This window comes from Callithrix jacchus, chromosome 4 (assembly GCF_049354715.1).
Source record: "Callithrix jacchus isolate 240 chromosome 4, calJac240_pri, whole genome shotgun sequence".
Taxonomy (NCBI): Eukaryota; Metazoa; Chordata; class Mammalia; order Primates; family Cebidae; genus Callithrix; species Callithrix jacchus.
The window spans coordinates 49,514,178-49,527,664 of record NC_133505.1 but is presented as its reverse complement, the minus strand read 5'-3'; the positions used below and the strand labels follow the sequence as shown (position 1 = coordinate 49,527,664).

Sequence of the window (13,487 nt, the reverse complement as noted above, 5' to 3'; positions counted from 1 at the left end):
AATAGCCTCGCTGGGTGTGGTGGCGCGTGACTGTAGTCTCAGCTACTGGGGAGGCTGAGGCTGGAGGATCTCCTGAGTCCAGGAATTCTGGGCTGTAGTGCACTATGCCGATCTGGTGTCCGCGCTAAGTTGGGCATCAATATGGTGACCTACCAGGAGCAGGGGACCATCAGGTTGCCTAAGGAGGGGTGAACTGGCCCAGGTTGGAAACGGAGCAGGTCAAAACTCCCGTGCTGATCAGTAGGGGGATCGCACCTGTGAATAGCCACTGCACTCCAGCCTGGGCAACATAGCAAGACCCCGTCTCAGACCCCATCTCTTAAAAAATAGAAAAAAAAATTAATAATAGCCTCTGGCTAGGGACAGCCACTCGCCAGCAGAGGGCACTGTAGGGAGGAGTTTCAAGGTGCAGCACCTATACCTAGGTTGTCTCCCTCCCTCCCTCCTTCCTTCCAGACCTAGACTGGCAAGTTCACTGACTTGTGGGATCCTCTAGCTACTCCCTTACCTGGGCTGGACTTTGCCAATAGATAGGGACACTCTCCCTCACCCCTCTTTAGGGTGGCTGGGAGGCAGGACTCTGCCAGGAAATGCCAGGCCACTCCTGCCTGGATTCCCCGCCCACTTCCACCTGTCTCCTGGCCTGCTGACTGGGTCTGGCTGACCTCTTTCTAGAGAAGGAACTGGACCAGCCAGCAGCCTCTAAGAGTACCTAGACGGTAAGGTGAGCACCCCCTTGGGGCAGCTGGAGAGGGGATGGGCATTGCGATGGGGTTACCTGGAGCTCCAGGGAGGAGCCAGCCCAGCTTAGCCTGCCTGCTGGAGTGTAGGGACTCTCTGCTGGAGGAGGGGAGGAAAACGGGACTTGGTCAATGGGTATGAGGACTACTGGGAGGATTCTATGTCTTGCGGAAATGTCTATTATATTAACAAATGCTATTCATGGCTTGTGTTTGGACCATCCATTCCAGTACTTGTTATGTAGTAGCTGGCCATCTCTCAGGAGTTGGGGAGGCACAGGGAGAACCAGTGAGGTGGAGGAAGGGTTGAGAGTTTTCTTAAAGGATGTGAGCAGAACTTGTCAGCAGGAGTTTGGATCTTTGTGCTGCAGGATGCAACTGCCTAGGGACAGGTGATGGCAACATTCTAAAGGACTCTCATTTTGGGGACCTGCTACCCCGGATGATCTGGGGTCTGGGCTAAGACAAACTGGAGACGTGGGTAATGAGGAGTCCAGGCATGGGGTTGGGAAGCTCCAGGTCACACTTGAATGGCTGCAGTGCCATAGATACCTCTCAGCAAGAATGGGGCCATTTGCCATTCCGAGTTCCTTTCCCCGTTCTGGAGCCAGAGGGAGGATAGAGTGAGGGCCAGGACAGCCTGAAAGAGCTGTCAGCCTGGGAAACCCGGGGCTGGCCCAGGAGGCGTTAACCTGCTTCAGGCCAGATAAAGGAATGGCCTCCGTAGGAGAGGCCTGGTGGGGCTTTGGGAGCGGTGCATGCCAACTGCTCCAGGGTAGGAGGCTGAGCCAGGGGCTCTGCTGCACCACCCAGTGAGCTGCACCTCACTGGGGATCTGGACTCTGCTCTTTGGTGGCCCCAGGGAGGTTGCTGCTGTGTAAGCAAGGTGGGGTGCCTCTTTTCTTCCCTTTAGCCATTCTATCCCTTGCCACTGGTGCCTTGGTGGGTGGGGGTGTGGTGGGGGTTGGGCATAACCGCGGAACTCAGGATGCACCTTCCGTTCCTTCTATTTGTTTTTACTTCATTTTTGCTTCTTTCTCTTCCAACTTCATTTCTTCTAGAGAAGGAAAGAAAGATACTTGAGGAAAAAGAAGGGGTGGACAGAGAAAAGGGGGCGTCTCTGGAAGTCCTTGCTCATCCTTGCTCCTTCTGCCTGCCTGTCTTCAGTTGTTTAGCAATTCCCTATCCATCCTCACTGTGGGGAGAAAGCTCGGATTCCTTATCTGTGAAATGGAGATAAAAATAACACCTAGCTCCTAAGGCTGCTGTGAGGATGAGATGGGACAGGCTGTGGAGAGTGCTTTAACACAGGGGCACTGAGTAAAGCTCTGCAAATGTTAGCTATTGTTATTACAGTTGAAATAATGATTACTAATGTGGGAGAGCCAAAAGGAATGATGGGACATCAAGGGCCGCTTGCTGCTTCAAACCCTTTCCCATCACCTGATTCACCTGTGTGCCCTCCAAGAGGCCTGGCTGAAGAAGGCTGGTGCATTGTCTGCAGGACTGGCTCTTTAGGCAAAGAGAACAAACTTCTGCTTCCTCTTCACATTTTCAGTGAGGCCATGGGGGCAGCAGGTCCTGCCCCAGTCTTCAATCCTGAGGATAGAGTGGAGCTTCTGCCCCAGTCTGGGAGGCACTGGGAAAGGGCTTTAGTTTTCATGGGTCCTGAGGATGGAAGAAAGAAGGTGGGCCAAACATCAGTTCCAGGTGGGTAGTGCGAGTGAAGGGCATGGGGAGGACTGGACATGGGAAGCTGTCCCAGTGCAGCCTCTAGTGAGTCAACTGGAGGGGCCTCCCAGGGCTCCGAAGGAGGATTCTGTGCCTCACAAAACTCAGCTACCAAGCCAGTGAATTCCATTCCTGCAGAAGCTCCTTGAGAGCGAAATAAGACATCATCTTTGGCAGGACTGAACTTCCCACAGTGTCCGATACACAGCCGGTGCATAGAAAATGTTCATTTGAGTGGGAAAATCACACATGGCAGCACATAATGAAGAGTGACTCAGTGCGGTGGGATGGCTGTGGAGGTTTCAGTGAGCTGGAGACTGTCAGAGGCTGGTGCGCCAGCGGGAGGCGCTATTGAACGGGAGGGTCCACGTAGGGAGAGGAAACAAGTGGGGAGTGCAGGTGAGTGGAGAAACAGAAAACACCATGAGCGAGAGCCAGAGGCTAGAACTGAGCAGGTGTGGGGAGCCTGGGCTGGCTCCTGGGCAGGGGTGATGGAAATTGCAGGGACTGGAAGAGGGGAAGTAGGAGGAGGCGGAGGAGGGTTCTGGAGGGTCTCAGAAAGAGCTTCTGGGACTTCTCAGCCTGTGGCCTGGCTGGGTAGCAAGGTGACCAGGAGGCGAGTGTGTACTTTTGCGCTGCCTCATTCCAGCCTCACTGTAGGCCCTCGCCTTTTTTTCTTCTTTCTTTTTTTTTTTTGCTTCCACTTTTAGCTTTTGTTACTCTTGTTGTATGTCGCCTATCCCTGTGAGCTACCTTCAGGCCTTTCTGGCAGAAGGAGGGACATAAAGAAACACTTGGACTGTGCTTTATCATGTACGAATACTTTTCACATGACCTTATGCCATCCTCACCATTACCCAAGAGGCACTTTTTCCCCACTTTTAACAGCTTTAGAAAAAAATTACAAAGTTAATACAAAATACATGCTTGATGTGAAAGATTCAAAGTTCAGAGAAAAGGATTTAAGAAAATACAAAGCTTTGGTTCACCCCTTCCACCTTCTCAGTGTGCTGTGACCCTTGGGAATAGTCTGGGGGGTGTGTCCTTCCAGAGCTGCATGGTCTAAGACTGGGCTCACTAGTACATGTGGCTACTGGGCACCTGAAATATAAGCCGGTCCCAAGTGAGCTGTTCTGTTCATATAAATTACACATGGATTTCAAAGACTGGGTATGAAAGAAGAAAGTAAAAGTATCTCATAATTTTATATTGATTGCCTGTTGAAATAATAACATTTTGAATATATTGGGTTAAATAAAATGTATTAATTTATCCCGTTTCTTCTTTCTAATGTGGCCATCAGGAAATTTAAAATTACATGTGTAGTTCACATTACATTTTTATTATATACTACTGCTTTAGACCTTTCTCTATACCTTTACATTTATATATATGCATCCAAAAATATGTATCTATTTATATGCAGTTTTGTTTTTCACATTAATGAGCTCAGAATATTTTATCTCTCTGCAACTTGCTTTTTCTGCTTATAGATTTTTCTGTATCAGCGCTTGTAGATCAAGGCAGATATTTGGACAGATGAGGAAACTGAGATACATTAAGCAATATTGAGGCAGGAGGTGGGACTTGATTCCTGACCAGATGGAAAACTGGCTGAAACAGGGAAGAGGCACCAAAGCACCCCTCCATAAGACATGCCCACCAGTGCCATGACAGTTTACCACTGCCATGTCAATGCCTGGAAGTTACTGCCCCTTTCCATGGCAGTGACCCGAAGTTACCACCCCTTTTCTAGAAATTTCTGAATAACCCGGCCCTTATTGCATGTAATTAAAAATGGACATAAATATGATGACAGAAATGCCCCCAAGCTGCCAATCTGGACACACTGCCTAGGGTTAGCCCTGCTCTGCAAGGAGCATACCTCTGCTGCTGCTGTACTCTGCTACTTCAATGAAAGTTGCTGTCTAATACCACTGGCTCTCCCTTGAGTTCTTTCCTAGGTGAAGCCACAAACCCTCCCAGGCTAAGCCCCAATTTTGGGGCTCTCCTGCCCTACATCAATATGATAAGCTTACCCAGCCACAGTGACCAAGGTGGCATTTGAACTCATGTTCTCTAACTGTAAACCCAAGCTCACTCTACTTCAGAGCAGTTTATCTTGATGTATGAGGTCACGGGGAGCCAGAATAGGTTCTTGAGTAAGAGAGAGGGGTTAAAGGAGTGTGCAGGGTGCGCTGGAATGAAGACAACTTGCAGTTATGTGGAAGCCAAGCTTTCAACTCCACAACTTAAAAGGGCTTACCCTGATACTGACCCCTTCTTCCCCTCCAGGCCTTTGGCTTTGGCTGGCCCGGGGTGAAGGAGAGCCGGCAGCATTGAGTGACCACGTGAATGTGCCCCCAGGAGAGTTCGTTCCAACCCTCCCAGTTCCTATTGCTGGTGGGGGTCCCAGTGGCAAGTGTCCTTCTTCTGGCCCAGTGCCTTCGATGGCACTGTCCTAGAAGGCTGCTGCAGGCCTGCTGGATGCCAAATGGTCAAGAGGAACCAGTGTCCCAGCCTACCCCCCCACCAGAAGACGAGGTCTCAAGGCAGCACCTGCCAGCCACACTGCCAGAGTTGGCTGCCTTCTACCAGGAGCTGCACACGCCCACTCAAGGCCAGACCGTGGTCCGCCAGCTGATGCACAAACTGTTGGTATTTTCGGCTCGAGAGGTGGATCACCGTGGTGGTTGCCTGATGCTCCAGGATACAGGCATCTCCTTGCTTATCCCGCCAGGTAACAGCTCCCGGCTCTCTTCTCCGCATACAGTTGTTAGATTCAGACCGTGCATTAGGTCACCACATCTGAGGGAGCAATGTTCATAGACACCTTTTACTTCTGATAATTGTTTGTATTTTGAGTACAGCTTTATTGACTTCAGGGATGGACATATCACATATCTTTTAGGCCAACTTCCCGGCAGGTGGAAGTAAAGTGCCCTGTTCTGATGAACCAGCATGCTGTGACGATTCTGCAGTAAAGGGAGGGAAGAGCACCATTTGCAAACTCACACAAGGCGCACTATGGGCTAGCAGCAGCCTGGGAGGAAAGGGCAGTGCCTTGCTTACACTAAAGTCAGCTCTACAGTCATCTTGCTCTTGTTCATACCACCTCCCTGTGCGTCCCACTGGGGATGTCTCTCCTGGGCTTCTGCCCCACCTCCTTTCTCTCTGGCCTGGCCTCTTTCAGGGCAGGGGTGTGCCTGCCTGCAGGCCCATCTCAGCTCTCGCTCTCCTCCCCAGGTGCTGTGGCTGTGGGCCGCCAGGAGCGGGTGTCTTTGATCCTGGTGTGGGACCTGTCAGATGCCCCATCGCTGTCCCGAGCCCAGGGGCTGGTAAGCCCTGTGGTGGCGTGTGGACCCCATGGGGCCTCCTTCCTGAAGCCTTGTATCCTCACGTTCAAACACTGCGCCCAGCAGCCCAGCCAGGCTCGCACCTATAGCAGCAACACTGCCCTGCTGGATGCCAAGGTATGGAGGCCGCTGGGGAGGCCGGGGACCCATGCCTCCCGGGATGAGTGTCGCATCCACCTCTCCCACTTCAGGTAGGCACATGCCATTGGGCTGTCTTCCCACACCCATCTCTCTGGGGGCTGTCTTTCCTGCCCACTTTCTCTGTCTGCCTTATCTTCGTCTCTCTGTATAGAAGATGGTCTGCAAATCCTTTATGCCCTGTTGTCCCTTTCTGGGTCCTCTCTCCTCATGTCTGTAGCAGTTTTTCTCATACCAATCATATCTAGGACTGCAAATCCCACTGCTGTCTCTCTGTCTGGAAGTGTCTGACTCAGCCCCATCTCTCTATCTAGAGGGGACCTGCCCTTCCCCACCTCTCTCTCTCAAATTATCTCTGTCTATTCTGTGCCTCTTTCAGGTCTGTCCCCAAACTTCGCACCAGTTCTCTAAGACTCCATTCCATCTCTGTCCTTGATTTCTTTGTCTTTCTAGAGTCTTAGGTCCTCTGCTTCCCAGCCTCCTTGCTACCAATTGATAGGAGTATAGCCATGTGCAGGTGCCCTCCCAAGCGTGGTGACCCTGAGCCCACTTTCCCTGTCTCCCCTGCCAGCTGTCCTCCCCATTCAGTCACCGGTCACCATGATGTGCTCACTTTTCATCCCTCACATCCCTATGTGCTCCCCTCAAGTGCTCTCTGAACCTCCTCGAAGAGCCCATAGAGGCCCCTTGGGTTGCAGGAGCCTGGTGGCAGGTGTGCTGGTGTCTTAGCCTTCCCTGCACACCAGTGTCTGACACCGGCTCCCTCTGCAGCCTCTACACCTGTGTGCTGGAGGCACCTGTGGGGCGTGAAGCCCGCAAATGGCTGCAGCTGGCAATATTCTGCTCACCGCTGGCACCAGGACAGTCTCACCTGCAGCTGCGTGTCTACTTCCTCAACAACACGCCCTGTGCCCTGCAGTGGGCCCTGACCAACGAGCAGCCCCATGGTGGGCGCCTGCGTGGGCCCTGCCAGCTCTTCGACTTCACTGGGGCCAGGGGCGACCAGTGCCTGAAGCTCACTTACATCTCAGAGGGTGAGGGAGGCACTGGCCCGTGGGACAGGATGATCAGGAGCCCCACAAGAATGAAGGGTTCTGGGCCTCCCCTGGACATCTAGGGACCCCAAATCTCTTTTTCCCCCCTGAGATGGAGTTTTGCTCTGTTGCCCAGGCTGGAGTGCAGTGGCATGATCTCAGCTCATGGCAACCTCTGCCTCCTGGGTTCAAGTTATTCTCCTGACTCAGTCTCCAGGGCTGCTGTGATTACAGGTGCCCACTGCCATGCCTGATTAATTTTTTTTGTATTTTTAGTAGAGAAGGGGCTTTACCATGTTGTTCAGGCTGGTCTCGAACTCCTGATCTCGAGTAATCTGCCTGTCTCAACCTCCCAAAGTGTTGGGATTACAGGCGTGAGCAACTGTACCAGGCCCCAAGTCTCTTTTTGTGACCTCTGGGCCAGCAGTAGCCTCATGGAGCCCCTAAGGCTTTGACTACTCTGCTGTCTACTGAAGCCTTGCCACTCACCTCTAGGACAGGGTGATATCAGGTGGGAGGTGGGGAGGAGAGGGCTTATACCCCACAGTAGCAGGGAGGAATGGAGGGCTTTTACAGGATGCAAGGGGATTCTTGGGGTCCCTGCTAGGCTCTGGGGATTCCCATCCCCTTGAGACCCTCCTGCCTTTGTTCTGTCTTCATGCCTTCCTACAACCCCATCAATACTTGTGGAAGGCCCCACTCTGAGGCCCTCTGCTCTCTGCCTAATCCCCAGGTTGGGAGAATGTGGATGACAGCAGTTGCCAGCTGGTTCCCCATCTCCACATCTGGCATGGAAAGTGCCCCTTCCGCTCCTTCTGCTTCCGGAGAAAAACAGGTAGCCCAGGAGCCCTGTGTGCACCTCTTCCCCTCTCTTCTCCTCTCCTCCCTTCCCTGTAACCCTGGAGCTCTGCAGACCCTCATGCAGCCATGCACACAGACCTTCCCTTAAAGGCCAGGAACTACACAGATCTTTGCAGACAGAAAAATGAAGTGTTCAACCCCAGCTTCTTCAGATTTCCCAAGTCTTACTGTAGAGTCCCTTACCTTCTCCTGCTCTTACCCCGGGCCTTTTCCTCACTCACTGGCCACACTCTTGCCTTCTCTTTATAGCCAGTGAGAATGAGGACTGCTCAGCCCTAGCCAATGAGATCATTGTCACCATGCACACCTTCCAGGATGTGAGTTGGAGCTGAGGGGCAAAGGAAGGGCAGGGCCTGGGGGGGAATCCTGGGCAAAGTGGGCACAGGGTCTGGTGTCCCGTAACTGTGGTCCCAGTCACATAGGTAAGAATGGCATTTTCCACAGAGCCCCCGTACCAGCTCTTTGAGGGTCTCAGATCATCTGGGCTCCGGGTTAGACTTGATCCCTGACTCTCCTTGTCTATTGGTGAATGAATCCAGCAGGAAGTTAAAAAGAACCAAACCCTAGTTTAACCCCTTCTCCCAACTCAGAGAACCGGGGCATCAGGTTGATATGGTTTCTCTCTAGGCTGACTGTCTATATTTGAGAGATGATGTTTTGTATCTTCATTGTGGGAAGTGACCAGGAAGAGGGTCTTGAGTAGGTGGGATGGGAGTTAGTTACCTCTCCTCTCCTCCTGCTGCACCAAGGGAAGATGCGAAGAAATCAGAGTTGAGAGTCTTCGGGGAACCATAGTGGGGTCTTAGTGGAGAGCAGGCAGATACCCTGTTGTCACTTGGAGAAGAGGAAGGGAAAGGTGGAATGGAGGGAGGAACACACATGCCTGAGATCAGTGTCTCTGGGGTTGGATGACCTCCCACTGCCCCATGACTCACCGTGGACTTCCCCAATGGCTTAGGATGTGCCCTATTTGGTCGTCATGCCCCAGTTTCCAAAGAGCTCAGTGGGCAAACATAAGACTGAGGGTGGGGTTCTGAAGTCGGGGAGACAGAGGGTAGAGGGTGCTGGGTGGAGCAGGGTTGTATCTTCTGGTAAGGTGGCTCTGAGTGACAGACTGAAGGAGAGACATGAGGAATGGAGGTAGGACTCTAGCTTCTTCCTCGGGGGTGCCTTGTGACCCCTAAGTGTATTCCCTGCCCCATGTTGACTCAGGGCTTGGAGACCAAGTATATGGAAATCCTCAGATTCCAGGCGTCAGAGGAGGAGTCCTGGGCAGCACCACCTCCCGTCTCCCAGCCGCCCCCATGCAATAGGTGAGACAGGTTGCTTGGGCTGCTGCCTGGGGGATGCTGGGCTCCTACCCCAGCACCCACAGGGTGACTACAGCATTTCAAGTATGTATGGGAGAACCATACTGGGTCTTTTTGTCCCTTTCTTCCAAGAATGCCCATTTTCTTGCCTCAGGCTGCCCCCAGAGCTCTTTGAGCAGCTGCAGATGTTGCTGGAGCCAAACAGCATCACAGGCAATGACTGGCGCAGACTGGCCTCCCACCTGGGGCTTTGCGGCATGAAGATCCGGTAGGAAGAGGGTCTGTGGTTGGGAGAGGATGCTGGGCTGGGGCCAGGGTCCTCAGGACACTCTGGAGACTGGATCCCAGGCAAGGGAGTGACTAAAAAGTCAGAGAATTGCTACTCTCCACCCTATTTCCTATAAAAGGGCAGCTCTATTAATCACTGTATCATCAGTACCTAGAACGATGTCTGGTGTATAGTGGGTGCTCAATTCACATTTAACAATGAATCCATTAACATGAAAGTCATTGGGTATGTGTTGCGTGCTTGCCATGCTGTGCCCTGAGGATTAGAAAGGCAGATTATAGGATAATGTGTGTAAAGCATGTAGCTGGGTGCCTGGCACATGTTAATTCAATAAATGTTAGCAAGGAGGGTGACGGTGCAGTCATGATCCCTGTCAGGGACATCACAAAGAAAGCAGCAGAATATTTCTGAGCTAAGCTCTGAAAACTAGACTGTGAGTGCAGTGGTCAGGGAAGTCTTTATCCAGCTGATGGGCTTAGCTGGACCCTGAAAACAGGGTGGATTTTTAAATCATTCATTTATTTAAGCATTTATCAAGTACCTACTATGCCCTGGAAACTGCTAAGCACTGAGATACAAGATGAATGAGGCATAGTCCCAGCTCCTAGGAGCACACACACTAGTAAGGGGTTCAGAGAGCTTGAAAAATAATGGCAAGTGTCCCTTGTGCCTTCTTATAAGAATCCGTTATTGTATAACACTGAAGAGAGACAGAAAACAGCGGAAGCAAGAATAATAATGAACTGTGGGGTTATGACCAGAAGTCTGAACTGAGGGGTGCAGAATGGTCTCTTCCACCTGGGAGGGGGGAACTACAAAGGGCTTCCGGGAGGAAGTGATGGGGAAGAGGAGATCAGCCATTCTGTTTTGGGGAGCAGCAGTTTTGGGGTGTAGTGTGTGCAAGGCGGGAAAGAGAGAGGCCTGAGCTAAGGGAGAGAATGGGAGAAGGGAGAGAAAGCAGAAAGAGAGCACAAGGCCAGGTGGTGAATGAGCCGAAAAGGCTCATGAAGCATGGAGACTCTGGGAGGTTTTTGTGCACTGGAGGATGGTGATAAAAAGCCATGGTTTAGGGCAAGTGTTTCCTTAGTAGTGGGCAGGATGTTGTGGCCTAGGAGAGAGGAAGAAGGGAATTAGGAGGCTAGGGGTGTATTTGGGGTGGGGGAGGTAGAGAAGGCAATTAATTACAGAACATCAGAGCTGGAGCAAACTTAAAGGTCCTCTATCTAAGTCCACAGCTTCGTAAGAGGAAACTGAGGTCTAGAGAGGAGTAGGGCTCAGAGGTTAGCCTCCAAGCCCGGATAATCTCAAGTTTCAAAGTTCTGAGGCTTCCCCTGGAAGGCAGGCAAGAGCAGGACCAGGACCAAAGCTACAGGGTGGGGGAGGGACGGAGCTCGCCGCAGCGCAGCCCAGGGAGCCTGGAGGAGGGGAGGAGCCCCTCCCTGCTCCTTTCTCCTTCTCCTCTTCCCCTGCCTCCGCCCAGGTTCCTGTCCTGCCAGCGCAGCCCCGCAGCGGCCATCCTGGAGTTGTTTGAGGAGCAGAACGGCAGCCTGCAGGAGTTGCACTACCTCATGACTGTTATGGAACGGCTGGACTGCGCCTCCGCCATCCAGAACTACCTGAACGGGACACAGGGAGGCAGCCCTGGCCCCCAGCGCGGGGGCGCTCAGGATAACCAGGGCCTGGAGATGGACGAGAAGCTCTGAGCGCCGCCACGGGCAGGGCCGGGGAGGTGTGGGGGCGAGAGGGGTTGTCCCCCACACCTAAGAAGAACACAGCAGCTGTTCCTGGCCGTGCCCACCAGCCTTCCCTGAACCCTCTGACGGTGCCCGGGACGTCCGCGCCCGTCTTCCAGCAGTAAGACCGCCCTTCGGGTCGCAGACTGTCCCGCGTGCGGGTCCCCTCCTGGCCGGCAGAGGGCGCGGGAGCCCAGGAGATGGCCTCAGCGTGGCCCGCCTGCCGAAACTGACCAGGGGACGGCCAGTGTCTCCGCGTGCACTTTAGGGCCCCTGAGGCCCCAAGTACTCAGCACTTAGGAAGACCCAGCACTGGGCTGGTGTCATGAAGAATACTGGAATATAGGAGGTAGGGTCTGGAGCCCTGCCAAGCACACAGTTCTTTCACGGGAGCCAAGTGCAAACTCTAAAACAGCCCTGCACTGTCTTTAGGGGATTTGGGTGTGGCTTTAGGAGTCGAAAGGGGAAGAGCTGAGTGTGGGGTGGAGCAGCGAGGATGCTTCACGGAGGATGTTGGCGAGAGAGGATTTGACTTGCAAGTGGTTTGGAGATCTTTAAGTGCGAGTGGAGGAAGAGGGTGGCTGGACGTAGGGTAGGAGCGGAGAGTGGGCATGGGAGCCCAGCCCTATGGGTGAGACCCGGGTAGGACGAGGCTTCCCGGCCAGGCACGCTTGGCTGTCTGCCTCCGCCTCTACTAACTTCCTTTCTTTCTTTATCCTCCCGCCTGGGCCTCGTCTTCCCCTCTCGCTGGCATTATCTCTATCGAAAACATGAAAGCTGAGTAGAAACTTCAAGATGATCATTCTGGCCCAACCCTTTTATCTCTTTATCTCCAGCTGTGTGCGTTTTAAGTCTCTCTGACTTGGTTTTTCTGTCCCTGCCTCCCACAGTTGTTCCCTCTCTGCACCTGTTTCTGTTATTCTCTCTCCCTTGTCTAAGATCTTTTTGTCTTTGCTTAGTCTCTGTGGCCTGTCTTTGTGTGTTTCTTTCTCTGTCTGAAACCCCCAGTCTTTTCCCTTCAGGCAAGTGCCTCTAAACCAGTGTTATGTATCAAAGACTGTTGAAAGAGAGGGCTACTCTAGGTATGGATGGGTGGGGATATTTTCCCCATGGATTAAGATCCAGTTTAGGGTCGGGAAATAAAGGATAGGGATGAAAGAGCACCCCATTCAGTCAGCAGATACTTATTCAGCACCTGGTGTTGTTAATTTGTTCAAAGACAGGCAAACAGTCTCTCTGGCAACACAATTTTCTTCTGTGTTTAATTAAAAAATATTAAAACTTTTTATCAATGATGAATAATAAAATATGAAAATTTCCTTTCTTTGTTACTCACTGTATTTTCCTCAGATTGGCAAATTTAGATGTGAGTAGGAATGATTTGGTAAAATGGCACCTATGGGGATGGGTTTGAGAGAAGCATTTTATAGGCTGTGCTTCCAGTATGAAAATTATCTGAGCCCCGCATGGTAAGTCAGGCAGGTTCACTTCCTTTTCTGTTAGATGCAAGCCTGCAGAACCAGGCCTTTCCGTCCCTTCTGTGTTCCCCTAGCCCCACCCATCCTTCCTACCCTTCTCATCTGTCCTGCTTATCCTACCGGGGGCTGCCAGTCATGCCAGATTGATGCCCTGCCTTTTGCCCCTCCACTTAGCTCAGGACTAAACTGTGCAGTAGCCCAGCACTGTTTAGCCAAAGGCATCATTGTGTTCCTTCCTACCCTGAATAAATCATTTTAAGGGTTTCATGTTTTCTGGAGTTGCAAACAGAAGCCACAGGATTCCTGTGATGGGGATAGAATGCTTTCTGGCCCCAACTCCAATTTCTCAAAATGGGTTTCCAGTGCTGTCAAAGGGAGGCTTGGCAATCCTAGGGTAGATGCAGGTCAAGTGATTCCTATAAAGCAGACCCTTCCTTTCTCACATCAAACCCAGTCGGCAGGTTTTGTATTGGCACCTAATGCTGAGACATGATGTGCCCCAGTGGCATCAGGAGACTTCACAGTTAGCCCTGACTCAGACTAACCAGAACAGCTCTTTGGGGGCTTTAATGTCTTCCTTGGAATGAAGCTATCGTATTAGAGGCTGTCCCAGGGCCTTTGGTTTCATAGACTTGGGCAGATGTGGCACACTGGTCACCCACACTTGAGGACTTTTTTTTTTTATATTGCCTTTAAATAGAACAACTGATCACTGCTTGTGGCCTTACTTCCAGCCCTTTCCCTGATAAAGGGTTGCTTAAATCACCTGCCTACAAACCCCAAGTTTGTGACTTCTGCTCTTTCACATGTTGCAGAG

The 13,487-nt window shown here is 52.0% G+C and overlaps 1 protein-coding gene across 2 annotated transcripts; it reads left to right on the top strand.

Moving 5' to 3' along the window:
- Positions 1–671: 671 nt before the first annotated feature.
- On the top strand, positions 672–12,934 carry UNC5CL (unc-5 family C-terminal like). Of its 2 annotated transcripts, none has more exons than XM_002746518.6 (9): positions 672–719; positions 4,767–5,211; positions 5,718–6,018; positions 6,737–6,999; positions 7,733–7,834; positions 8,110–8,177; positions 9,073–9,173; positions 9,325–9,438; positions 10,940–12,934. In XM_002746518.6, exons 2-9 carry the CDS (start codon positions 4,827–4,829, stop codon positions 11,160–11,162), a joined length of 1,557 nt encoding a protein of 518 aa, XP_002746564.1. In that variant the 5' UTR covers positions 672–719; positions 4,767–4,826; the 3' UTR covers positions 11,163–12,934. The 2 variants fall into 2 exon arrangements, with proteins under 2 accessions (XP_002746564.1, XP_008992633.1); XM_008994385.5 differs by having other exon boundaries at positions 672–724.
- Positions 12,935–13,487: the final 553 nt, after the last annotated feature.

Coding starts and splice junctions, on each gene's coding strand:
- UNC5CL (XM_002746518.6), top strand. CDS start 4,827: ATGTGCCCCCAGGAGAGTTCGTTCCAACCCTCCCAGTTCCTATTGCTG. Junction 7,835..8,109: donor CTGCTTCCGGAGAAAAACAG/GTAGCCCAGGAG, acceptor TTCTCTTTATAG/CCAGTGAGAATGAGGACTGC. Junction 9,174..9,324: donor CAGCCGCCCCCATGCAATAG/GTGAGACAGGTT, acceptor TTCTTGCCTCAG/GCTGCCCCCAGAGCTCTTTG.